This window comes from Tachysurus vachellii, chromosome 14, assembly GCF_030014155.1.
Source record: "Tachysurus vachellii isolate PV-2020 chromosome 14, HZAU_Pvac_v1, whole genome shotgun sequence".
Classification (NCBI taxonomy): domain Eukaryota; kingdom Metazoa; phylum Chordata; class Actinopteri; order Siluriformes; family Bagridae; genus Tachysurus; species Tachysurus vachellii.
In genome coordinates, this window is record NC_083473.1 from 15,457,966 (window position 1) to 15,485,225 (window position 27,260).

At 40.1% G+C, this 27,260-nt stretch overlaps 2 protein-coding genes across 6 annotated transcripts; both read left to right on the forward strand.

Annotated features, from left to right (window-relative positions):
• Window positions 1–15: 15 nt before the first annotated feature.
• Window positions 16–5,771, forward strand: cops2 (COP9 signalosome subunit 2). Of its 2 annotated transcripts, none has more exons than XM_060886227.1 (13): window positions 16–160; window positions 1,769–1,882; window positions 1,984–2,061; window positions 2,158–2,283; window positions 2,824–2,913; window positions 3,093–3,170; window positions 3,255–3,429; window positions 3,927–4,105; window positions 4,192–4,244; window positions 4,677–4,774; window positions 4,874–4,956; window positions 5,038–5,096; window positions 5,233–5,771. In XM_060886227.1, exons 1-13 carry the CDS (start codon window positions 107–109, stop codon window positions 5,375–5,377), a joined length of 1,332 nt encoding a protein of 443 aa, XP_060742210.1. In that variant the 5' UTR covers window positions 16–106; the 3' UTR covers window positions 5,378–5,771. The 2 variants fall into 2 exon arrangements, with proteins under 2 accessions (XP_060742210.1, XP_060742209.1); XM_060886226.1 differs by having other exon boundaries at window positions 38–169.
• A 765-nt stretch (window positions 5,772–6,536) lies between these two features.
• On the forward strand, window positions 6,537–26,656 carry cep152 (centrosomal protein 152). Of its 4 annotated transcripts, none has more exons than XM_060886673.1 (29): window positions 6,537–6,861; window positions 7,072–7,161; window positions 10,122–10,228; window positions 10,326–10,383; window positions 10,753–11,058; window positions 11,166–11,325; window positions 11,485–11,625; window positions 12,035–12,174; window positions 12,269–12,469; window positions 13,459–13,606; window positions 18,828–18,919; window positions 19,022–19,185; window positions 19,298–19,502; window positions 19,605–19,712; window positions 20,193–20,323; window positions 20,442–20,570; window positions 20,703–20,838; window positions 20,954–21,139; window positions 21,224–21,484; window positions 22,592–22,723; window positions 22,981–23,378; window positions 23,490–23,685; window positions 24,298–24,370; window positions 24,473–24,640; window positions 24,746–24,827; window positions 24,937–25,019; window positions 25,124–25,280; window positions 25,391–25,497; window positions 25,628–26,656. In XM_060886673.1, the coding sequence occupies exons 2-29, from the start codon at window positions 7,072–7,074 to the stop codon at window positions 26,392–26,394; spliced, it is 4,926 nt and encodes a 1,641-aa protein (XP_060742656.1). In that variant the 5' UTR covers window positions 6,537–6,861; the 3' UTR covers window positions 26,395–26,656. The 4 variants fall into 4 exon arrangements, with proteins under 4 accessions (XP_060742656.1, XP_060742653.1, XP_060742655.1 ...); XM_060886672.1 differs by having other exon boundaries at window positions 6,538–6,861; window positions 21,221–21,484; XM_060886670.1 differs by having other exon boundaries at window positions 20,954–21,484.
• The last annotated feature ends 604 nt before the right edge of the window (window positions 26,657–27,260 follow it).

A 27,260-nucleotide genomic window follows, 5' to 3' on the forward strand; every position in this document is an offset into this window, starting at 1 on the left:
ACTTGGGATCAGAAGGTGTTTTCCGCATGCGCAGTACGTCTTGCACGGTGATTATTTTGAAGCGCGGAGGATTGTGGGAGTGTTTCGGCCCTATTCACCGGTCAAAATGTCTGACATGGAAGATGATTTCATGTGCGACGATGAAGAAGATTACGATCTGGTAAATGAAGTAAATTGCGCAATTTTATATTCACGTTACATTTTATAAGCGAATGATTTGTTTTTGTATACAGTTAGCATGACACAATACGGCTAACATGTTAGCATGCTAGTTACTTATCCCTCTGACTGTATAGCTAGCATAGCAACCGTAGCCTAGTAGCTAGCCAAGCTACCTTATGTTAGTTATTGTTATAGCTGTAGCTTTTCTTGTGTTCACTTAGCTGCTCTTCTGGTTTATTTATCAAAGTCTAGCTAAAATAAATGCACTTATATAGTTGTTAAAGTTTATAAATATGTTTTTGCCGCTACACTATGCAGTATTTTAAAGAATGCTAAACGCTTCTTAGCTGTAGCTCTGTGCAGCTTGAGAGCTGTCACTGTCTCACTCACTGCACGTCCAAAGTGAAATAACAACCTGGTAGATATTTCTTCAGTATAATACACTGACACATGTACTGACATTGGTAGATAAGTTTATGTAAGAATATAAAGACAGTAAAGCTTTCAACTGAAGCCAAGAGAACTTTCTGTTATAATAATATTAAGATAAAGAAGAATTGAAATTATACACTTTATTTAGGTTAAGTACAAACTTCAGAATTCGTTCATTCATCTTCAGAAACTACTTAATTCTGGTCAGTGTTGCAGTGGATCCAAAAACAGGAACATTGAGCTGGGATGTCAGTCCATCTCAGGATAATACATACACACACATACATACATACATACATACATACGTACACACACACACACACACACACACACACGCATGTGTGCAACATGTTTTAGGAACAAGGGAGGAAACTGGAGGATTTAAATTATCTACTGTGATAATGGTACTGACAGAAAGAAGAAATGCTAAAAATGTCTACAAAGAAGTCTGTAAAAAAGGTCAAGAGATAAAGGTATATACAAGGACAAAATAGGCGAATAACAAAAATCGGAGTGAATAAATGGCTTTTTAAAAAAGTGATCATTTTGTGCTCACTTCGGAGCCACAGGACTAAATGTTTAGAATCCTCTGAATGTGTTTTTGTTTGCTTAAAAGCCCAACTAGTTTAGGTATTAGAGTTATTAGCCTGTTTTACTGTTCACTTAAATAAAATAGCTTTAATTGATAACTGGAAAACAAATTTCAGTAACGTTAACTTGAATTGAACTACCGTTTGAATAATTGATTTTAATAAGCCCTTGAATAAATGCTTTTAAAACATGTCATAAACAGTACAACTAGTCTGGGTGTTGGTCCTCATTTTTTAGTACCTGGATAATGGTTTAAATGAATGTGCAGTATGTGTAAGAAGTTTCTAAAAAAGTTATAGTTGCACAAATTTTAAAAGAAACCTAAGCTTCTCGTAGTCTTGGTATTTCTGTGACTTTTAGAGTGCAGTAAATTTTTGTTGGGAATTCAGCAGAGTGAGGATGTTTCTCTATATCGTAAATTCTCTATATCGTAAGAAGATGGATTTGACTTGAGTTGAAATATTTCTGTTATGAAGTTTCAAGTTTCACTTTACAAGTGAGCTGCTTAGCACAGTGATGGGATGTGAAAACATAATGCTGATAATCTTTCAGATTCTTCCTCTGTTCTCTGTTTCCATTTCAGGAATACTCAGAGGACAGTAACTCTGAGCCAAACGTTGACTTGGAAAATCAGTACTATAATTCTAAAGCCCTAAAGGAAGATGATCCCAAAGCTGCTTTGAGCAGCTTTCAGAAGGTAAAGCAGCACTCAGCACTCTATTTTAAAGTAGTTATTTTTATCATATTTTTTTTAAGTTTGCTGTAAAAGAAACAACCACATTATTTTCTGAACTCTAGGTGTTGGAGCTTGAGGGTGAAAAAGGAGAATGGGGTTTCAAAGCATTAAAACAGATGATCAAAATAAATTTTAAGTTGGTAAGAATCCAAGCCAACCCACAGATCTGAAATTTGTATAAAAAAATGCTTTAATTGTGGTTGATAAATGTTTTATAATGTTTTTTTCCCATTCAGACAAACTTCCCAGAAATGATGAACCGATACAAACAGCTCTTGACGTATATACGAAGTGCTGTCACAAGGAACTACTCTGAGAAATCTATCAACTCTATTCTAGATTATATTTCAACCTCCAAACAGGTATTGTATCCATGGTAACGCTTTACTTTTCCCTTAACACACATTATTTAATACATTTGTTACCTTAAACAAATCATAAGCATCAGCGTTAATACACCTTAAATAATGTTAATAAGGTAACTAACACTAATGGCCTCCAGAAATACATGTTCATGTCATCAGTTATTTCATTTTAATATGAATACCTTCATAAACACGTTTTAAAGATATTAACTTGCAAAATTCAGACATGAGGGTGTAAAAAATAAATAAATAAAAGATCAATCTTAAGTTATCATCCGGATACAAGCAGGTTATTTCAATTTGCTTGTTTACTTGAATTTATTGAGTAAACATCAGTGCAAATATGTTTTATTAATTTTCGTACAAAAGTACACATGTAATTGTAAATGTTAATTAATGCAGTAAATAATTTGAGTCAAGAACGTTTATTTAAAGTGTTACGATTTCTTTAATGAATGCATTTCATATATGTTGTAAAGTCATTTAAACTCTGTGTAAATGAAACCTTTGTGAATTTCTTGTTGCTCCTCATTACAGATGGACTTGCTTCAAGAATTTTATGAGACGACTCTAGAAGCATTAAAAGACGCCAAAAACGACAGACTGTGGTTTAAAACCAATACGAAGGTATTTATGATGGTTTCTTAAACACTTATTTTGATTATAACCTTAGCTAAAAGGACTCGTTTTTCACACTAGCAAAGTATAATTGTGTCCTTCGTATTGATGTATATGCCAGGAACTAATTTTGCTGCATTTCCAACATATTAGAATTAAAATTCTACAATGTGTTCATCTCAATCCAGTTAGGCAAGTTGTACTTGGAGAGAGAAGAGTATGGAAAACTTCAGAAAATTCTCAGGCAGTTGCACCAGTCATGTCAGGTAAAAGATCACCGATGTGGACATTTTGACGTTTAGATGACAAGTGTCATTTGATTTGTAATTGTTGGTATTGGTTTTGTGAAGACTGACGATGGTGAAGATGATCTGAAGAAAGGTACACAATTGCTGGAGATTTACGCTTTGGAAATTCAGATGTACACAGCCCAGAAAAACAACAAGAAGCTGAAAGCCCTTTATGAGCAGTCTTTACACATCAAGTCAGCAATCCCACATCCACTCATCATGGGAGTTATCCGAGGTATTTTGTTTTCTTCTAATGTCTATTTCTTGTTTCCTAAATCATTCATTTCAAAACATTAATGACAGAAGGAATGCTGTGTCTTACTGTGGCAACCCAAATGACCATTTCCATTTCTGTGTCTTTCTGTCTGTCTGTGTGTGTCTTTCTGTCTGTCTGTGTGTGTCTTTCTGTCTGTCTGTGTGTCTTTCTTTCTGTCTCTGTCTGTGTGTGTGTCTTTCTTTCTGTCTCTCTCTGTCTGTGTCTTTCTTTCTGTCTCTGTCTGTGTGTGTGTGTCTTTCTTTCTGTCTCTGTCTGTGTGTGTCCTTCTTTCTGTCTCTGTCTGTGTGTGTCTTTATTTCTGTCTGTGTGTGTGTGTCTTTCTTTCTGTCTCTGTCTCTGTGTGTGTCTTTCTTTCTCTCTGTGTGTGTGTCTTTCTTTCTGTCTGTCTTCTTCTACTTTCTGCGTGTCTGTCTGTCTCTGTGCGTGTCTGTCTGTCTGCATGCTCTCTGTCCTAGAATGTGGTGGAAAAATGCATTTAAGGGAGGGAGAGTTTGAGAAGGCGCACACAGACTTTTTTGAAGCCTTCAAAAATTACGATGAATCTGGAAGCCCCAGACGAACTACATGTTTAAAGTACTTGGTCTTGGCCAACATGCTGATGAAGTCAGGAATAAACCCATTTGATTCTCAAGAGGTAATGAAAATATTATTTGGCATCTTTCTGTTGTCGGTTTGTGGTAGGAATAATTGGGATTTTCTAAAATGTTGTTTTGTGGATAGGCAAAACCCTACAAGAATGACCCAGAAATACTAGCAATGACGAACTTGGTAAGGTAAGGCAGCATAAAGACACAGATTTATATATAACAAATTACATAAGCTTCCCAGACCAAAAAAAACAGCCATTTCTACTTACTGAGCTGCTCTTTAGCATGGCTGCCTGTGTGTTGCCTGCTGTACAGTCTGTTGTGACACTTAGATAAAAGCAAATATGGTTGTTTCAGGGTTTGGACATACCAAGTTACATTTGTCTAGAAGCACAGTCTGTAAAGTTTGTATAAATAATAAAACAAAAAAAATGCTACAAAAAATAAAATGCTATTGTAGGTGACATGACTTTTTCTTTTGTCCAGGGAGCTTATAATCGCACATCCTTTTACATATAATTTAATCATCATATTTTACTCATTAAATAATTATCTTAAAAGGTTTTCTTTTTGAATTATAGCAGATTTTTGTCTATTTTTTTGTTTGTTTAATCACAGTGCCTACCAGAACAATGACATCACAGAGTTTGAGAAAATCTTGAAGACAAATCACAGTAACATAATGGATGACCCCTTCATCAGAGAACATATTGAAGGTGAGTCTGACTTGCAACTCGAAATGGAACAAATACACTGATCCCCTAGTTAGTAAATGTGACTGAACATGTCTTCTTTTTATTTATTTATTTTTTTAGAGCTGTTACGGAACATAAGAACGCAAGTGCTCATCAAATTAATTAAGCCTTACACTAGGATACACATACCGTTCATTTCAAAGGTAATATCTTTTCCGTAGAACTGAACTGTTTTGTTGAAAGTTCAATTATTGTGTTTTGACTTGATGGCTATTTTTCTGCAGGAACTAAACATCGATGTTGTGGATGTGGAAAGCTTGCTAGTGCAGTGTATATTAGACAAGTAAGTTGTCATAACATTATTTGTAATATAATATCTTATAATATAAATAATGATAGGTTTTTATTCTTTTGTAAAGTATATACTGATGATATATATGATTATGATATGATGTATATGATTTGATTCAATGTTTCAGCACAATCAATGGCCGCATTGACCAGGTCAACCAGCTGTTGGAGCTCGATCACCAGAAGAGAGGTGGTGCTCGATATACAGCGCTAGACAAATGGACCAATCAGCTGAATTCACTCAATCAGGCCATTGTCAGTAAACTGGCTTGAGTGACCACTCAAAACTGAAAAAACAGTCCGTTCTCCAGACACCCAGATGGCTCAAAGGGCTGTCAGAGACACAAACTCCTTTCAGGTCCCAAATCCCCTGATCAATGAATGACATGACATGAAGTGTGCGCTTAAACTGCTTAGTTTGTGTTATGCAGCTGCTGATACTTAAACCCCAACAGCTTTATAAATCCTAAACAACACAGAAATGCCCAAAGAAAATCTGTTGTTCTGAAAAGTCTGTTCTTTAGACTGTATTATCGGAATCATCTTGGGAGTTATTTTATTCACGTCTTGACATTTGGTTATAGCAAACATTTGAAAGATACCTTTTACTTTTTTTTAGAGGTGTGGTGATGCTCTGTAATAAAAGGAAGAATGTTTATCTGTTGAACACTGTCAAAGCATGTTTTGTTTTTGCTTAAAGATCCCCTTTCCGTGGTTTAGAAAGATGGACTATGGCACCAGTGAAAAATACTTGCTCAGTTTATTCTGTTTTCCACAAATAAATAGGATTTGGGTGAGTGGGAAAAAAGATTGTACCTCTAAGAATGGTTGAGTCATAGCATGAGAATACAGTGATGAATCTCGGGTTAAATTACAGGCGGGTTGAATTTGAAACTTCACCGCTGGTCATAACTTGTGTTCTATTGTTTCATATTTGATCAATAAATAAAAGGATGCATTTATTGCTTCAGAAAATAACTGAAATGTATGTTTTATGCAGGGGAAGGAGGAAAATGTATATATTATGTATGTTTTATGAGAATTTGTTCATTGGAAATTTGTTGCACAATGTTAGATTATGTGTTGTATTGATATTTTTAAAGTGGGGTTTGTGATAGCCAAGGAGCATATTGTCTGGACCCTGAATCCAAATTATGAGCAACTTTAAACCAAGTAGGAGGAGATGATGATGAAGATGATGATGATGATGATGTATTAGTCCAATAAGCTCCCATAATATTATTTTACACATTTTCATATTAAACCTAATCAATACTGAGGGGTGAGAGAATAATTCATTTTACAATGATTAACATGACGAAAGTTGGAGATCTTTTGACTTAAGGTTTTTCTTAATGTATTACGTAAACGCACGCAAGAACGCGTTAGACGTCATACACCAACCAGCCAATGAGCTTCCAGGATTTTTGCCGCTGTTCAGAGCGCCATGTTTCAATAATGGCTCCTTGTAGCTTGTGTTGTAGCTTAGAAACTGTATTGTTGGATCTAATCAGCAAACGAGTTTGTTATTGACGTCTGTAACGTCGCCGCTAGATAAAATCGACCGTTCGAACTGTAGGGGTTTTGTTACTGAGGCTTTTAAACGCGTAACTAACTGGTTATTTGTCGTTTGGTGCAGTTACCTGTTGAATGCGATGCTAATGTTATGACTGAGAAGCTAACAATTTACCGTTATGGAGATTAACCGAATTAACGGCTGAAAATTTAAATCTGGATCATTTATTCATATAATAAAGGTAAGATATAGCTTTCTATCTCTCTTCTTTCTATCTCTCTTCTTTCTATCTCTCTGCTGTATAACCGACTGCGAGGGTTACTGCGAATAACTTGTACTGTTATTGCTAACCTGAGGGACTGGTTAATAAGGTAAGGGCTGGAATTATAGGGCTCACATTACTGACTGTAGATGTTATTCAGACTGCTAGACAACATCTGTCTGTTTTTAGATGTCCATCGATTTTGACAGCGCTGCGTTACAAACACTGCATGAAGAGGAAGAGGAATGTGATGAAGAGGACCACGCCAGGGAGCAGGAGGTAATTTAATATGTCTCCTACTACAACATGTTGCCTGGCAGTTCTGTAAACACCTTTATACATACAGGCTTCATCCTGGCAGTTAACACACACACGCCCCTTCAAAGAAGCTCTCTCTCTCTCACACACACACACACACACACACACTTTCCTACAGGAGACCGAGGTGAAGGTTTTAAGTTGGATATTAGACAGATATTTGGCTGCATGTCACTTAGGGACCGTCAATAATTTGCCAATTTAAATGACAAATTAGCTTCCTTATCACGTGACCCAGTGACTCCAACCCTAAGCAGAATCGTTTTGATACAGACCCAAATGACAAACACCTCATTTTATTGTATGAGATATTCTCCTATTTTAAATTCATATATATTTATACAAAATTGATTTTTATTCATTTTTAAAGGAAAATCATCGTGTTTTTGTTTTTTTCTCCCAATAGATTTTACAATTTAATAATTTGTATCACAAACCGTTACTTTTATCAAAGCGACACAATGACAAGAAAACAACTAAATAAATAAGACTCTTGTCAATGTCTGAAATTTCTCATGGACATGTATGGACATGTATGAACATGAACATGTATGAACAATGTGTTAAAATATGAGGTATAGCATTTTGCATTTCTGTTTCTTATTCACAGAAAGTATGAAATGCATTTTAGAACATGCTGTTTGTCCTGAAACTTTTTTTTGGTGCTGCTGATGTTTCCCTTCCTGGGATCCTGTAAACTGTGTTCATTATACATTATTATTATTATTATTATTATTATTATTATTATTATTATTATTATTTATTTTAGGTGTTGTTGCAAGTTATTGCTGTTTTTTTTTCCATATATATATAGTATGTGTTAACAAGTAATATATGGCGGGTATTTTGGGGTACAGGCTACAGAGTGTTTTACTAAATAGCCTATGTTCTCTTTACATAGGCTTTACTAGAGGCACATGTTAATTCCTTGTACGCACAATTTAATTTGCATATATAAGATTTATAAAACAACTAAATCAGCACTATTTAAATAAAGTTTGTATGAAATATTGTGGGGTGAGGGTGCCAATATGAAAGAAACCAAAGATGCACATAAATAAATAAATTAACTGAATTAATAGTAATTTAAGAAATCATTAATAAATTCATTCAAATTTTAAATAAGACATACAAAAATAAATGTGTGTAATTGTTATTGGAGAATTTTATTTAATTATTATTATTATTATTATTTTTGTTTGTTTGTTTTTTCATGCTGATGCTTTGGTACATGCCATGAAATAACTAAATCTGTCACCATCATCCATTAAAGGAGATGAAGTGCCAAAAGTTTAATTGCGTTATCTATTCAGTTTGATGTCTTTTGCCTGTAGCCCCTTTTTGGAGGTGTTATATGTTGGTTAAATGGCTGCTCTGGATATGTGTGTAAGCTTTGTCAGAAATGCATCATTTCACCAAAACAAACTTCCAAAATCACTAAACAAAAAGGCATGATGTAGATGTGCACATTTGATGGTTCTTATTTCAAGTAAAACAGCAGAGGTTTGACTTGAGTGAATAAATCATGTTGTGTATTTGGGAAACTTTTAAATTTAAAGTGTGAGGACAATTAAAATGTAAATGCCTAAGTCTAGTTACAAGATTTGAATTAAACTTGAATAGAAAAACTAATTTAAAAATGTAGTTACAGGTTAATCCCTAAACAATGATTATGATTAACATCAACTGTTTGGGTTGTTATTACTATTGGAAACCCAACTCTGTTGTCATTTTAACTAATTATGCAGTAAAATTAAAATTCTTTCAAGTTTTATTTTACTACTTAAAATGCCTGTCGTTTGAAATTTCAGCTTTACATTAATTATAAGAAATAAATATATCTGCCGTATATGAAGTATAAAGGCGAGTGGAAACCCTAATAATCAACTAATAAAGGTATTTAATAAACATTGTCTGCTATATTTACTTGATTTGTTTTCAGATGGTAGAAACCTTGATGTGTTTGTGTTTAAAGGCCAAATTCTTCCAATCAGATACACGTAGACTGTGACTCATGCTTTAGAAATCTGTTGCATGATGGACCTGAACTATTATTGGCTGAAGTGAAGAGCTGTCAGGCGTGTCTGTGATGACTCTGTCAGCATGCGCTTCGTTTTATGGACTTTTAGTCTAAGTGAAGAGAAAAGCAATATTGTGAGCTAACAAGAGGATTTGTTTTTTGCACAGTGGACTATACTGCTTAGTGCAGATGATTTGACTGATCTAGGAATAGTTGTCATAACGGCTGAACCAATGTAGCGCTCAAGGTTTTTGCATAACAGGTTTTTTAAAACGTTTCTCCACACTAAGGGAGAAATGTTTCTGCTCCAGTTAACCAGAATGTATAGCCAGACAATAGGCAAGCTTCAGGCAAGGACGGTGCAAAAAATGTTCAGTTTTTTTTATTTTGTTTCCTTAAGTCTGCTCAATCATAAGACTTTGTACAGCTAAACAACAGGAACTTGGATTGCATGGTTTAGTCATAGCTAAGTGCTGTGGCTTTGAGGTCTCTGTTCAGCCTAAATGCTTGAACATGTGAGTGTGCTTGTGTGTGAGGAAACTGTGGAAGACGTCAGGTTGATTCAGCACTCTTTATGGAGAGTAAGTCCTGTCTGGTTAATACTTTATTTTTAACCCCCTGTATCTTTTGGAATACCCTGTTATTTATGATGCCTGTAAATACTGTATGGTTCACTATGTTGGCATTTTTTTTTCCCACATGTCCGTTTAAAGTCATTAGTATGGCATATATTGTTCAGCAGTACTTTTAGATAGTCTAATGATAGGCCTGTTTGTGTAGAAAAACTGGGTGGTGGTGTTTATTTCAGCGGTTGCTATGGTTTGCTATGTGTTGTCTAAAAGCTGCCATGCAATTTTGTGGTACATTGTCTGACACATTCTGGATAACTTGTGCTCTCTAGCTGCAAAAGCTCTTGACAGACCTCCCAGATGATATGCTGGAGGATAGTCACGACTCCTCACCAGAGCTGGACTACTCAACCTGCAGTCCTCAAAGAGACAATGACCGGTAAAGGAAGACCGTTATGCTCAATCAGCTCAATTCTTTTTACCAGTGATTGTTTTTTGTCTTTCAGAAATGTATGATTTGTTTTTATGTATCTCAGACTACAGCATGCTTGGAATGGACAATCTGATCAACCACAACCTCCTTCAGCTGAAATGGTGAGTTTATTTCTTATACTTCAGGTGTTAGTATGACTGAAGGTCATGGTGATGCTGGTTTACATGGTGGTTTAAAAGTAAGATGAACCTTGATGTCTGTGCAAGCAAACATCCAGTGTGATAATTATATTATATTTAATATTATATTGCTGTGGCTCCTAACTAATTGTCAGCATTGTTTTTAATTCCATAAAAGTCAAAATGATTTATCCCATTTTTGTGATTTAATAATATTTGTTCTCTAAATGATTACCAAGTGGCCATCATTCACAAATCACCTGCTGCCTCTTGTTCAATGTTTGAAAATCCTAACGTTTTATTGATTTAGTTATTGGCAAGATCTCTAACAATTTTTTGTCTTTTTTGTAGAATCCTGGGAATGCTTATACCCAGTCCGAACATCAGGGTTATATTTATGGCCCTGATCATGCTCACCACCTCCAGGGTAGGACAGATCATTTAACCCATGGCTGGGATGCACACCAAGGTCAGAACTATCAGTATGAGTCTGGAGAATATGTCTACACCTCTACTGGGACTGCAGTATCTAATGGAACCAGCAGCAACTCTGTTGAGGAGGACTATGAACAGGAAGCTTACCTACACGCAGGTCATCATGCTCAAGCAGATGGTCAAGACTACGGAGAACATTCCGTTGTCAGGAACTACTTTCAGGTAATACTGGATACTCTCTGCTATAGTATACTGTGTATATTGGTGTACATTATGATCTATAACTAATATGAAACTTTTCTTTGGGTAACATTTTTGTAATTTTCCAGAAATTTGATAATGGGATAACTGACAGCCAAGATGTTGACTGTTACAAAGCCAGCTACCAGCCACATAAGCCAGCAAGACAAAATATGTTCAACATTCAGTCATCTCACCAAAATGGCCACTTTGACCAACTGCAAAGAGACTTTCTTGATTCATCACCAAGTAAGTCATGTGTGGAGGGTTTGCTTTCAAATATATGAGACAATGTCCATTGAGAAAAGTGCTATACAAATAAAACTGAATCTAATATATTGAACACTGATGATAAAAACAGTTAATGGCTAAGCCAAGACTTTTCAAATGTGCAATGTTTTGTTTTAGCTACTGTTGATGCCCAGGAATCTGCTCAGTTGAGGATTTTAAACAAGGCTCAATTAAGGCAGATTGAGGATCTTGAGCAGAAACTGGAAGATAGCAGGCGTAAAATGAGATATCTTGAGCATCAGTTTGTCATCGTAAAAGGTAAGCTAACATCTAAGGGATACCAAAAAGTATTTTCCATGTTTTGGTATCTGGCCAGTAATGCGGAGGTCCATTTTGTCTCTGAGCAAACAGTGCCACTCAGTACTATTGACCATTTTTAAACTATGAACCCATATTTTAAATACTGGAGCTGTCCTCTATTTTTTTTTTATTTAATTAAACAGTAAATAACATTTTATTCCATTTCCATAACATTTCTCACAGCAGTTACTTTCTAATCCATGTGATAGTTAATTATGTTGAAATTGAGTCTAGATTCTATAAAAATAACACATTTTTTGAAAAACATTTTAGTATTTAATCATAATTCTTCAAGACTCTAGAAGAATTATGATTAAATACTAAAATGTTTTTCAAAAAATTGAATTTTTACTTTGCTCTTGCCTAGATGAAAAGGATGGGCTAACAGTATCACTGAAGGAGTCTAGTCATCTCCTAGAGGAGGCAAAAGAGAGGGAGTCTCGACTACAAGCGAAAGTCATGTCTTTGGAGCGACAGATTCAGACCCTTACAGAGCGAGAACAGGAGGTAAAACTGCAGCATCATGAATCACGTATTGCCCTCTGCATTCAAACTATGTGTCTGTAGCTGAGCAAGAGCTTATTATTTATTATTGTTGTAGAACATGAAGAAGCAGTGTGCTGCACAGGCATCAGTAGACAGTCTGCAGCAGCAGATGACTGAGCTACGTCGCTCTGACACACTGACGCGAGCACGAGAGCAGCATGACCGAGACATGGCTACTATGAAGGAACAGTATGAAGCTAGAGTGCTTGTTCTACAACAAAAATTAGATACACATGGTCAAAATCTGGAGGAGCAGGTTAGTTCACTTCTGAAACATACTCATTATAAGTCTGCCAGCGTTCTTTAAGATGTCCACCAACCAGCTTATCTGGTCTACAGTATTAGTATCAGTGTTACACTTCCTGAGCACTTTATTAGGAACGCTATATACTGATCCCAGATATTTTGGTCCATGTTGACACAAGTGCATCACAGAATTCCTGCAGATGTTTCAGGTGCACTTGTAATCTTCAGCTTTCCCAGTCTATCAAGTCATAGAAGTGTTCGATTGGGTTCAGTACACGGGGACTAGGAAGGCCACTGAAGAACACTGAACACATTGTCATGTTCATGAAACAAGTTGGGAAAATTGTGGTCATAAAGGGATGCACATGGTCAACTATACTTTTCTATATGGTTTCTAGTTTATGGCATTCAAGTGCTGATTGATTAGTTTTAAAAGGCCCAAAAAGTGTAAAAATGAAATATTCCCCACACCACCACACAACCTCCACTAGCCTGGACATAAGGCAGGTTGGGCCCATGGATTCATGCTGTTGGTGCCAAATTCTGAGCCTACGAGCATGTGCTTAAGTATAACAAGAGATCATCATTCATTAGACTAGGTAGTGTTTTTCCACTCTTCAACTCTCCAGTTTTGTGAGCCAGTGCCCACAGCAGCCTCTGCTGTCTGTATTTGACTAACACAAGTGGAATCAAACATGGTCTTCAACTGTTGTAGCCCATCTGTTGATTGGTTACAATTTTGTTGAGCAGATGATTGCAAGAGTAGTGGTAGGAGTACTCTATTGAAAGAGTAGGTGTACGGTTGTTCCTAATAAACATCTCAATGTATTTATCAGATTTTTGTAATATTGTGTTTAAGTACCTTTCTTAATCACAAAAATAAATCACAAAATGTTCAGTGATTTCAGTAGAGGGCACCGCAAGTCCTTGTGGACCTCACATTCTGAAGCTGCATGAAAGCAAAGAGATGTACTGTATGTGTGTGTGCATGCATGACAGGTACAGTTGGCCCAGAGGCTGAGAGAGCAGGTGAAGCAGCTGGAGAGGCAGAGAGAGGAAGAGCAGGTGGACAGAGCTGCAGTCATCAATGCCCTCACACAGCGTTTGGAGGAGAGCCAGCAGCAGTGTTCCAAGCTGCTTCAAACTGGTCTGTGTCTGTGTGTCTGTGTCTGTGTCTGTGTCTGTGTGTGTGTCTGTGTGTGTGTCTGTGTGTGTGTCTGTGTGTGTCTGTCTGTCTTTGTCTGTCTGGCTGTCTGTCTTTGTGTGTGTGTGGCTGTCTGTCTGTCTTTTTGTGTGTGTGTGTGTGTGGCTGTCTGTCTGTCTGTCTTTGTGTGTGTGTGTGTGTGTGTGTGTGGCTGTCTGTCTGTCTTTGTGTGTGTGTGTGGCTGTCTGTCTGTCTCTGTGTGTGTGTGGCTGTCTGCCTGTGGCTGTCTGTCTGTGTGTGTGTGGCTGTCTGTCTGTCTCTGTGTGTGTGTCTGTCTGGCTGTCTGTCTTCGTGTGTGTGTGTGTGTGTGTGGCTGTCTGTCTGTCTTTTTGTGTGTGTGTGTGTGTGTGGCTGTCTGTCTGTGTCTTTGTGTGTGTGGCTGTCTGTCTGTCTCTGTGTGTGTGTGGCTGTCTGCCTGTGGCTGTCTGTCTCTGTGTGTGTGGCTGTCTGTCTGTCTCTGTGTGTGTGTGGGGGGGGCTGTCTGTCTGTGTGTGTGTGTGTGGGGCTGTCTGTCTCTGTGTGTGTGTGTGTGTGTGTGGGGCTGTGTGTGTGTGTGTGGCTGTCTGTCTGTGTGTGTGTGTGTGTGGCTGTCTGTCTGTGTGTGTGTGTGTGTGGCTGTCTGTCTGTGTGTGTGTGTGTGTGTGGCTGTCTGTCTGTGTGTGTGTGTGTGTGGCTGTCTGTCTGTGTGTGTGTGGCTGTCTGTCTGTGTGTGTGGGGCTGTCTGTGTGTGTGTGTGTGGGGCTGTCTGTGTGTGTGTGTGTGTGTGTGGGGCTGTGTGTGTGTGTGTGTGGCTGGCTGTGTGTGTGTGTGTGTGTGTGTGGCTGTCTGTCTCTGTGTGTGTGTGTGGCTGTCTGTCTCTGTGTGTGTGTGGCTGTCTGTCTCTGTGTGTGTGTGTGGCTGTCTGTCTCTGTGTGTGTGTGTGGCTGTCTGTCTGTGTGTGTGTGTGGCTGTCTGTCTGTGTGTGTGTGTGGCTGTCTGTCTGTGTGTGTGTGTGGCTGTCTGTCTGTGTGTGTGTGTGGCTGTCTGTCTGTGTGTGTGTGTGGCTGTCTGTCTGTGTGTGTGTGTGGCTGTCTGTCTGTGTGTGTGTGTGGCTGTCTGTCTGTGTGTGTGTGTGGCTGTCTGTCTGTGTGTGTGTGTGGCTGTCTGTCTGTGTGTGTGTGTGTGGCTGTCTGTCTGTGTGTGTGTGTGTGGCTGTCTGTCTGTGTGTGTGTGTGGCTGTCTGTCTGTGTGTGTGTGTGGCTGTCTGTCTGTGTGTGTGTGTGTGGCTGTCTGTCTGTGTGTGTGTGTGTGGCTGTCTGTCTGTGTGTGTGTGTGTGTGGCTGTCTGTCTGTGTGTGTGTGTGTGTGTGGCTGTCTGTCTGTGTGTGTGTGTGTGGCTGTCTGTCTGTGTGTGTGTGTGTGGCTGTCTGTCTGTGTGTGTGTGTGTGGCTGTCTGTCTGTGTGTGTGTGTGTGGCTGTCTGTCTGTGTGTGTGTGTGTGGCTGTCTGTCTGTGTGTGTGTGTGTGGCTGTCTGTCTGTGTGTGTGTGTGTGGCTGTCTGTGTGTGTGTGTGTGTGGCTGTCTGTGTGTGTGTGTGTGTGTGGCTGTCTGTGTGTGTGTGTGTGGCTGTCTGTGTGTGTGTGTGTGTGTGGCTGTCTGTGTGTGTGTGTGTGTGTGGCTGTCTGTGTGTGTGTGTGTGTGGCTGTCTGTGTGTGTGTGTGTGTGGCTGTCTGTGTGTGTGTGTGTGTGGGGCTGTCTGTGTGTGTGTGTGTGGGGCTGTCTGTGTGTGTGTGTGTGGGGCTGTCTGTCTGTGTGTGTGTGGGGCTGTCTGTCTGTGTGTGTGTGGGGCTGTCTGTCTGTGTGTGTGTGGGGCTGTCTGTCTGTGTGTGTGTGGGGCTGTCTGTCTGTGTGTGTGTGGGGCTGTCTGTCTGTGTGTGTGTGGGGCTGTCTGTCTGTGTGTGTGTGGGGCTGTCTGTCTGTGTGTGTGTGGGGCTGTCTGTCTGTGTGTGTGTGGGGCTGTCTGTCTGTGTGTGTGTGTGGGGCTGTCTGTCTGTGTGTGTGTGGGGCTGTCTGTCTGTGTGTGTGTGGGGCTGTCTGTCTGTGTGTGTGTGGGGCTGTCTGTCTGTGTGTGTGTGGGGCTGTCTGTCTGTGTGTGTGTGGGGCTGTCTGTCTGTGTGTGTGTGTGGGGCTGTCTGTCTGTGTGTGTGTGTGGGGCTGTCTGTGTGTGTGTGTGTGTGTGGCTGTCTGTCTGTGTGTGTGTGTGTGTGGCTGTGTGTGTGTGTGTGTGGCTGTCTGTCTGTGTGTGTGTGTGTGGCTGTCTGTCTGTGTGTGTGTGTGTGGCTGTCTGTCTGTGTGTGTGTGTGGCTGTCTGTCTGTGTGTGTGTGTGTGTGTGTGTGTGTGTGTGGGGCTGTCTGTGTGTGTGTGTGTGTGGGGCTGTCTGTGTGTGTGTGTGGGGCTGTGTGTGTGTGGGGCTGTCTGTCTGTGTGTGTGTGTGGCTGTCTGTCTGTGTGTGTGTGTGTGGCTGTCTGTCTGTGTGTGTGTGTGGCTGTCTGTCTGTGTGTGTGTGTGTGTGTGTGTGTGTGTGTGGCTGTCTGTCTGTGCGTGTGTGGCTGTCTGTGTCCGTGTGTGGCTGTCTGTCTGTGCGTGTGTGGCTGGCTGTCTGTGCGTGTGTGTGGCTGTCTGTGTGTGTGTCTGTGTGTGTGTGTGTGTGTGGCTGTCTGTCTGTGTGTGTGTGTGGCTGTCTGTCTGTGTGTGTGTGTGGCTGTCTGTCTGTGTGTGTGTGTGGCTGTCTGTCTGTGTGTGTGTGTGGCTGTCTGTCTGTGTGTGTGTGTGTGGCTGTCTGTCTGTGTGTGTGTGTGTGGCTGTCTGTCTGTGTGTGTGTGTGTGGCTGTCTGTCTGTGTGTGTGTGTGTGGCTGTCTGTCTCTGTGTGTGTGTGTGGCTGTCTGTCTCTGTGTGTGTGTGGCTGTCTGTCTCTCTGTGTGTGTGTGTGTGTGTGTGTGGCTGTCTGTCTCTGTGTGTGTGTGTGTGTGTGTGGCTGTCTGTCTGTGTGTGTGTGTGTGTGTGTGGCTGTCTGTGTGTGTGTGGCTGTCTGTGTGTGTGTGGCTGTCTGTGTGTGTGTGGCTGTCTGTGTGTGTGTGGCTGTCTGTGTGTGTGTGGCTGTCTGTGTGTGTGTGGCTGTCTGTGTGTGTGTGGCTGTCTGTGTGTGTGTGGCTGTCTGTGTGTGTGTGGCTGTCTGTGTGTGTGTGGCTGTCTGTGTGTGTGTGGCTGTCTGTGTGTGTGTGGCTGTCTGTGTGTGTGTGGCTGTCTGTGTGTGTGTGGCTGTCTGTGTGTGTGTGGCTGTCTGTGTGTGTGTGGCTGTCTGTGTGTGTGTGGCTGTCTGTGTGTGTGTGTGGCTGTCTGTGTGTGTGTGTGGCTGTCTGTGTGTGTGTGTGGCTGTCTGTGTGTGTGTGGCTGTCTGTGTTGTGTGTGTGTGTGTGTGTGTGTGTGTGGCTGTCTGTGTGTGTGTGGCTGTCTGTGTGTGTGTGGCTGTCTGTGTGTGTGTGTGGCTGTCTGTGTGTGTGTGTGGCTGTCTGTGTTGTGTGTGTGTGTGTGTGTGTGTGTGTGTGTGTGGCTGTGTGTGTGTGTGTGTGTGTGTGTGTGTGTGTGTGTGTGTGTGTGTGTGGCTGTCTGTCTCTGTGTGTGTGTGTGGCTGTCTGTCTCTGTGTGTGTGTGTGGCTGTCTGTCTCTGTGTGTGTGTGTGGCTGTCTGTCTCTGTGTGTGTGTGTGGCTGTCTGTCTCTGTGTGTGTGTGTGGCTGTCTGTCTCTGTGTGTGTGTGTGGCTGTCTGTCTCTGTGTGTGTGTGTGGCTGTCTGTCTCTGTGTGTGTGTGTGGCTGTCTGTCTCTGTGTGTGTGTGTGGCTGTCTGTCTCTGTGTGTGTGTGTGGCTGTCTGTCTCTGTGTGTGTGTGTGTGGCTGTCTGTCTCTGTGTGTGTGTGTGTGGCTGTCTGTCTCTGTGTGTGTGTGTGTGGCTGTCTGTCTCTGTGTGTGTGTGTGTGGCTGTCTGTCTCTGTGTGTGTGTGTGTGTGGCTGTCTGTCTCTGTGTGTGTGTGTGTGGCTGTCTGTCTCTGTGTGTGTGTGTGTGGCTGTCTGTCTCTGTGTGTGTGTGTGGCTGTCTGTCTCTGTGTGTGTGTGTGGCTGTCTGTCTCTGTGTGTGTGTGTGGGTGCGTGGCTGTCTCTGTGTGTGTGTGTGGGTGCGTGGCTGTCTCTGTGTGTGTGTGTGCGTGCGTGGCTGTCTCTGTGTGTGTGTGTGCGTGCGTGGCTGTCTCTGTGTGTGTGTGTGCGTGCGTGGCTGTCTCTGTGTGTGTGTGTGCGTGCGTGGCTGTCTCTGTGTGTGTGTGTGCGTGCGTGGCTGTCTCTGTGTGTGTGTGTGCGCGTGCGTGGCTGTCTGCCTGTGGCTGTCTGTCTGTGTGTGTGTATGGCTGTCTGTCTCTGTGTGTGTGTGTGTGTGTGTGGCTGTCTGTCTGTGTGTGTGTGTGGCTGTCTGTCTCTGTGTGTGGGTGTGTGTGTGGGTGTGGCTGTCTGTCTCTGTGTGTGTGTGTGGCTGCCTGTCTCTGTGTGTGTGTGTGGCTGTCTGTCTGTCTCTGTGTGTGTGTGGCTGTCTGTCTCTGTGTGTGTGTGGCTGTCTGTCTGTCTCTGTGTGTGTGGCTGTCTGTCTGTCTCTGTGTGTGTGTGGCTGTCTGTCTGTCTCTGTGTGTGTGTGGCTGTCTGTCTGTCTCTGTGTGTGTGTGTGGCTGTCTGTCTCTGTGTGTGTGTGGCTGTCTCTCTGTCTGCATGTGGGTCTGTCTGTGGTCATTTTTCTGCGCAATGTTAATTCAGTTTAATCATTTCACCAAAATGTAAATAACATTGCAGAGTTCTTAACAATTACCTTAAAAATGGTGGTAACTCTGAGGTCATTTTGAGAGCCATATGTTGTGGATTTATATTTTCTTTATTGAAGTAGGGCTGCACAGTTAATTGCTTTGACTGACTAGTGTTTGAAATACCCAAATGTTAGAAGTTTGCAATATTCAAATCTATACTCTAACACTCCTGTGTGTTCCATGAACATCACAGAGGTTATACATAAAATTGTCTGTAGGCATTTAGATTAGACCAGTACTTCAACTGATCCAGACATTATATTAAAACTGTTGGTCTTTTTTTAGGGTGTGTGCAAGAGATGAGCCAGATGCAGATAAAGCTACAGCAGTCCCAGTCTAGTCGTAACATAAGTGAGAATATGAACAAAGTGCTACAAGTACGTGAACCAGTCCTCCTTTTTTTTTCTTGTACAAGTCATCTAAAAGTAGTGTAGTATTGAGTGCTTTCAGTTTTGTAGTTACTCATCATTTCTCCATAGGAAGAGTTAAATGAGTTGAAAGAGCAGATCACCCTGTATGAGTCAGCTGTGAAGCTTGGAGCAGTTTCTTTGGACTCAAACCCCAACTGGGAAAATCAGCTCTCCGAATCCTACATAGATCTCGGTATTAAGAGAGTTAAGTGGAAAGATGGCAGAAATCATAGGTAAATAGTTTTGCATAATATCTCAGAAAATTATATAATCATTTAATGACATGGTTGGATTCAGTGATTCAGATGTTATTAGATTATTATAGCCTCTTTCTCTTGTTTTTAGCACTCCTGTCCTGTCAGACTCTAGCGTGCCAAAGGAGGACTTTGTGAAAGAGCTAAAAACTGAGCTGCAGCGATGTCTAATGCAACTGAAAACAAAAAGGGAGACGATCTCCCGCTTACAGAAAGAGCTCCAGATATCACAGAGTCGTGTGGAACAGCTACAGACTCAGCTACAAGGAGCTGAGAAAAACGCTAAAGACTCTGTGGTAAATAAATTCTCTTATATGTATGTGCACAGTATTTGCTATACATAAAATAAGCCTGTGGTTCTATAAGCTGTATGCTGTGTACTCTTGTGAACATTGCAGGTTAGGGAAAACAGCCTAGAAAAGCTTTTGGAGCAATCAAACCTGACCCCTCACAAAGAGATTGCAAGACTGGAAGAGGAACGACAGCAACTGCAGAAGAAAGTCGAGGTCCATATGCAAATCTTTTTCTACCCTTGTGTTATTTGGGCATATGGTTTTCTCAGTAAAACATTCACAGCAATCAGGCTTTAATTTCACAAATTTGATCTTCCATTAAAGGTGACCTATAAAAATTAATGGCCAAATTTTATAAAAGGCCATGACTCTGTTGGAGGTCATGCTAATAGCACATTATGCAGAGAATCCATTCTAGAATAATTAGACATTTCAGCTATAATGATGGTTGGGTTTATTAGTCACTCTCAGCCACCAAGTTCTATTTCTTGGATGCATTTTAACAACAACACAAAAGTCTAATCGTGTAACCAGTGGTTCTTACTCATCTCAGGATACGTTGAATTTGAATGCACTTCAAAGTTCTATTAACAGTAGCTTTTAGGACGTGAATGTATGCTCAGATTTTGATTTGTTCTGCACAGGATTTATTGTTTTTGTATTTAAATGAGGCTTGTCGTATTCCAATCACAGGCACTAGAGTTGAGAAATAAGGAGCTGAAGCAGACTGAGGAAAAGGTGAAAGCGGCCAATGCTGAGCTCTGCACCAAGATGAGAGAGATGATTCAGGAACTGGACCAAGAGAAACAGGAAGCTGCAGAGAGGTACGACATGTTTTATATATATATATATACACACACACACACACACACACACACACACACACACACACGGGAAATGTCCAATGAGAGATTAGATTCATCATTGGCGGTGTGTTTTCAGATACGAGAGAACCCAGCAGCAGTACAGAGATGATGTGGTTCAGTGTGTTCGTACAGAGCTCACCCAGGAACACACCGCACACGTTGAGCAGCTTACTGCCCAGCATCAACAGCACATCCAGCAGCTGGAGTAAGTGACATGTTCAAAGATGTCTGCCAAATAATTTATTCTTATACTTATTATATACTTTATACTTAAATGAAGTGCACGTGTTATAATTCAAGTTGTGCAAGTTAACTTTCTTGTGCATACTGTACACAGATCTAAATTAGCTGACCTAAGGCAAGAAGTATTAGCTGTGCAGGAATGTTACATCTCCGTTTGCAAGGAAAAGGATAAACTTGAGGACAACCTTCAGAGCAGAATTGATGAGGAAATAAACCTGAAAGACAATGAGGTGATCAATTGCGCAACATAAATAGATCTGAATTACATTATTAATTTCATATGAATCTCACAGAATGGTAATTCAAATGAAATCATGAACATTATATTTATTTTATGTTCCGCAGATAAAGAGACGACAGGAGACTGAGGAGGCTCTGGAGATGCAGAAGGCAGATTTGGCTTTCCAACACCAGGAGGCTGTTACCCAGCTTAAGGCTCAGTTGGCCAAAGACAAAGAGACAGAGATACAGTTGCAGGTCACTAAGCAGGTAGCAGCTGTCAAAAAGATCTGGCAAGAAGAACAGCAAGAAGTGAGTAGCAAATTTACCAAATATACTAGATTTGAAGTGTTGAGCTTATGCTTGAGTGTGTGTCCTTTATGTCACTTAAAGAAGTGGGAGCAAAAACTGGAAGAGGCCATGATGGAAAAACAAAAAGCCAAATCTACAGGAACACAGGATAACTCTTCTCAGACAGACACTATGGATTCTGTATCCCAGCTTCTCTCCCTGGAGCAGCTGGAGGACAGACTCAGTGCCCAGAGGATGGCGCTGGAGCAAGAGACTGATAGCAAGCTCACAAAAGCTGTGGAGGAGGCACTGAGAAGCAAAGAGAGAGAGCTGCAGCAGAAACATGTACAGGACACAACATTACAGGTATTTTTCACACAGTGCTTAGGGCTCTAAAGTTTGGTGGGGCAAAAGAGTAAGTTGCTGGTATTAACATGATTGAAATCTTATGTACTGCTTTAAACTGCTAACTAAATAAGGCTGATAAATTTGTGCCATCAGTTATAAATATGATTGGAATCACATTTACAGTATTTGGCAGACATCCTTATACAGCCCTTATCTCAATCTTATCAGTCTGTTGAGGGTTAAAGGCCTTGCTCAAGGGATCAACTATGGTAGCTTGGCAGTCCTTGGATTTGAACTTGTTATGAACTTTCTCTTATAACTCATGACATCTTAAATACTGAGCTACTACTGCTCAAAATGAATAATGTGCACACTAACTAAGCTGGACAGTTGATGCACATGGAACTACAATTATTAGGACCAGCGTATGTCTAAGAACTAATTTTAATTTCTTTTGAATCTGATTAAGATATTGATCGTTTTCTATAACAGCACGGCTAACAACAGAAACTAACCTTCATGGACATCCTACAACATTAAATGATTAATAAATATCACTTGTTCGATAGTATATGAAACAGTTACAATAAAAGACAAATTGCTGTAGTTTAAGAAAAATAATTCCGTTAACAACATGCTGTTCTAAGAGAATTATCAAGTCCTCTTGATTATCATCTGGCCGCATCACACCATCAAAAAGTTTCTTCTTCCTATTTTTTAAATAACTGTGCACCATGTCATACTGTTTTCCCTGAACCTATAAGTAAATCTGTAGAATCTTTTCCTGTCCTGTTTGACATTTTCTAGTTTTGTTTTTTTTTAAATGTCTCCTGACATTATTATTAATTTAAATCCATGTTTTCTACTGAAAACTATTGGCATCTTATTATAAAATATCAATGCTCAGTGTGAATATTGTTCAAAGGGTATGAAAGAAGTTAATTTGATTGGACACAATCCCAATCATGCCTCATACTGCAGCCAAGCCAAGTCCAGCACCAAAGGTCATGAAATACACAGCGGCTTGTTTTTGCTCTTGCACAGTGACCACATCAGTTAATCCTATAATTCTGTTTAGATTCTCAGGACATCACTGCACTGCTTCTCTCTTTGTGTCCTTTGAAGGTTGAAAGGGCTGTGTCCAGGGCTCGTAATCGCTGGCTCCAAGAGATGTCCTCCCTCCCAGAGTACAAAGCCAATTTGCAGACCGAGAGAGAACAGTGGGAGACGCTACATCAGCAACACATTCAAGAGCAGGTTTGTTGAATTTAAAGCCATACAAAAGCTGAAATTCCTTTCCAACAACAACTGACTAGAATTTAGGGAAAATTAAATTCAGAAACACTTTGTTGTACACTGTTGCTGTAGCCTCTTATGTTTAAGATGTCATTTTCACCTTGTTCATTTTAATCTTACTTTATTGTGACCACCTTTTGCATTAATAATGGGGGTTACTTAAGCAGAACACCTATTTATTAGCTGATTTTTTTTATTTATTTATCTGCATCAACCAGGTGTCTTCAGCAATAAATGCAGTTGAAGACAAATGCCAGGAGACAATAACTAGAAAATGCAAGGAACTAGAGGACAATGTGTGCAGAATCCAGGAGCTTCAGAAGCAGGTGAATCGCCTGAAAACTCAACTGGAGAATTCTGGTGAGGAGCAGAAGGCACTCCTCAAAGCTGAGCTCTCTGCAGCCAGAGCTTTGTGGAACACTGAAAAACAGGAAGAAATTTCATGCCTTAAGATGCAATTCCAGGGAGACCAAGAGAGCCTAAAGGAAAAGCATCAGGCACAGCTGGCAAGAAGAATAAAAGAGACTCGTGAGGAGGCTCTCAGACAGGGGCAAGCACATCTACAAGAAGCCTTGTGCAGCAAGGAGCAGGAGTGGAGGAGTCAGCAACAGCTCAAGTAAAGTTCAAAGACCACTGTGACTGATTTAACATTGATCTAAGCATAGTGTCACAATCCTGTAAAATTCTATACACTGTTTGCAAAACCACGTCGTTACTCACAAAACAGGTTGCAGGAAGAACGGCGACAATCAATGGAGGAGGTGCTGGCTGAATTAAAGGAGGTGCTGAAGGAGGTCCAGGAGCAGAGAGAAGTTGCTAAGGAGCGATGGAGCAGTGAAGGTGGTGTGAGAGCTAGACTGAGGAACCTGTGCAGACAAGCACTGGCAACAGCTATAGATAACACCAAGCAGGAGTTGGTGAAGGTTTGTAATGTTAGTGTTTGCAAATACAGTGCCTCTACTACAAAAATAATCAATGGACAGACAAGCGCAAGTCTTTCTTCATCCTAGTTCCTCAATTATCTAAATCTAAATCTACCACATCTATAGCATATGAGTTGCAATAAACAATAATGATCACATTTCCCAGTACTGAAAAAAGTGTAGTTATTTAGAATGCTTCAACTATTCAGCCAAACATTTTAGCATATTAAGCACCACAAAAGCATGTGTAATTATGTATGGATAGAGCTAAACCTTAAATATTCAGTGTTGAATATATAATGCGAATATTATTTATATATATATATATATATATATATATATATATATATATATATATATATATATATATATATATATATATATATATAAGTTTCAGGTAAATGGATTTTTTGAATATTCACATATCGAGTTAGAATTCTTGTCTTGTAATTGTACATGAACAGATGCATATGTAAAGACTGAACAGAGATAAGGTTGAAAATACTAGTGTGTTCCATAAACTGCAGGTTTTAACCTGTTTTGATTACTTTTCTTCATACGTGACACATAATCATGCATTGTTTCTATATTACAACATATTTTATGCTACAGAGCAGTGAGGAGAAGTTGAGGCATGTTCTAAAGGAAACCGAAGAACAACATGAAAAGGAGCTGAATCATATCCGTATGTACAGTATATCCTACTGCTAGAATGTACCGCTCTTATTATTTGAAATCATGAATCTTTTTTAAGGTGAAACAAACACTTGCATCTTCTACTTTACAGGCTCATTGGATAAAAGGAAAGAAGGAGCCTGTAGCGGTAAGAGTTGTAATGACACCATAGGCAAGCTCCAGAAGAAGAATCAAGAGCTCCAGAGGCATTTGGAGAAGGCCTGTCGTCAGCTCCAGCACACAGTCCGAGAGCACAAGAGCACTCTGTGCAAACTCAAAGGTTCTCCGCTGTAGCTTTCACATGTGCCAAATATTAACACAAATATATTTTATATTTATGAATGTGTAGATCAGTACGAGTTGATTCTTTTTTTTTTTGTTATAGAAGAACACGAAGAAACTTTGCAAAAAGAGAAGGAAGCCCATGTAAAAGCAGTTGAGCAGGCCAAATTATCGTCCTCTAAGGAGTCAGTGTTTGTCCTTTCAAAAGTGTATTTTGCTTGATAAAATATAAACATTTTGTCTGCGTTTGGCCTTCCATTCAAGGTTGAAACCTGTGGTTATGATTTGTTACAGTGGTGCAGTCAGTCAACAAAATCTTCATGCTGGCCTTGAAGAAATGAATGAACAATATATGAAAGCTGTGCAAAAAATAAGAGGTCTGTGTATTATTAGTTTACTCTGCTATTTCTAGAGTCCTGTTTTACAATGTGGTTAGCATTGTTGGCATTGTGTCTGTACTTAACACTGACGTGTTGTGCAGGTGACATGCTGCGTTACCTGCAGGACAGTAAAGAGCGTGCAGCTGAGCTGATCAGAGCTGAGGTCCTGAGAGAGAGGCAGGACACGGCCCGCAGGATGCGCAGGTACTACCTCAGCTGTCTGCAGGAGCTTCTGGAGGAGGGGGGCCAGACTACTGGGTATGCGTTTCTTTTAGCCTTTCTGCTTTCTTATTTTTAAATCCTTTTTTCAATCCACTGCCTCATCAAAAATCTTGACCTCATTACTTGCCTGTCTCTTTAAAACACAGCCCTGAGAAGAAAATTATCAATGCTGCCAGTAAACTAGCTGCCATGGCTAAAGTGTTGGAGACACCTGTAGCCAAAAAGAAAGTTCAAAGAAATCAGGAAGTACAAGGTACATATTTATTATTATTATTATTATTTATTATTATATTTGTCTGTGGATTATTATTATTATTATTATTATTAGTATTATGTAGTGGTGGTGAAAAACCTCACGTTTATCTGTGAAATGTTTTTCACAGAACTGTCATCAAACTCTACAGAAAACACTAGAGTCGACCATCCTGCCAAAGTGCCATGTGCTGCATCAAGCCAAATTTATTCTGGCATAACTGCAGGCAAGGCCTCACGGCCCAACTTAAATTCTGTTAAGACGAACACTGCTAAAGGTCCTGAAGTAACTAAACATGCCACCCTAAAGTCACAACACTCTCCTCATCCCAAATCCTTCGGTGAAATTGCTTCATCCGGTGTGCATTTCAGTACTGTTGGCTCTGTGAATGTGACCCTAAGGAAGCATAGCAGGGATGAGTACCTGATGGGGGCAGAAGCAGGAAAAGCCAGTGAACGTTTTACTCCTCAGGCGACTGTTCAGCCTTTAATACTTGAAGAGGCACCTGTGAGAGATGATGGTCAGAGTGATTGGAGTTTATCCAGTAATGGTTCCACTTTTACCAGTAACATTCATCTTATGCACTCCTATCCGGGCAAAAATTCAGAGCCAGTGAACTCTCTCTCACAATCTGGCCATGCTGAAGACGATCTGGACTTTGGAAGCACCATAGGCGATAATTCTGATGTAACTGTTTACAAAGAGATTGCAAGAAAAACATCTGGGGTGAAACCTATGAAGAACACAGGCATTAAATTGACCAAGAGCAGGCAGCCAATCCCAGGCTCAGAGGATGTGGCAATCCGTAAAGCGTGTCCTAAGAGTTTACTCTCACAATTCACACTTTGTCAGCAGGACAGTGGGTTTGACAGCCCAGTGTCTAACATTCAGCAATAAAATGCCCTCTGTCCTAATAGTTTTTATGTATTGTTTTTGTGTACTTATTTATGTGTGAGCCAGTTGCACTGTGATTTGACTGAATGTTGTTTAAGTGATTGTCTGGATTTTTTTTTTTTTACTGCCTTTTGTGAAATAAAGTTGAAATGTCTCACTGACATGTCTGACATTTCAAAAAACTTAATGCTGGTCATTTACCTGTCAGCATGTGAGCTGCATATAACAGGCCATTTTAAATGAAATTAAACTATTATGTGCCTCAGACACTTTGTGAATGATTTGTTCATTACATTAAGCAGTTTGCAGTCTTGCAGACATCAGTATGAAATGTTAGTGTAACACTTTCCTTTAGCCCAGAGCACAGACTTGTACATTCCTTTACAAACTCCACCTACTCAAAGTTTAAGCTAAAGAATGCGGTTGCCATGTTACAGAAAAATCTACAGACTATGTACTGTTTTTTTTTTATAGGTGGATATTTCAGATGATCATGTAGTTTCCTTCGTGTTTTCCCACAAGCAACAACTAGATACTCAGGATCCTTACATTCTTAAAAGCATAGATAAAGAATTGAAGATTATTCATTCTAGGTGTTGTGTAAATCTCTGACTTCTAGCCTAGGATGTGGAAGAGAGGGAATATATACTGGGTATATAAGTGAACAGTGAAATGTTCTTTAAGCGTCATTTAATCATTGTGAATTACAGGGTGATGTGCTACAGTAATTAGATATAAACACATAATTATGACTTGTGGATCAGTTGGTGGAGTTTTTGCTGCATATTAGAATTGTAGTAAAAGACTTTTGTTTTTAAAAAAAAAAAAGAATTCAAATTTTTTATATCCTTCAATATTTCAGTGCATAA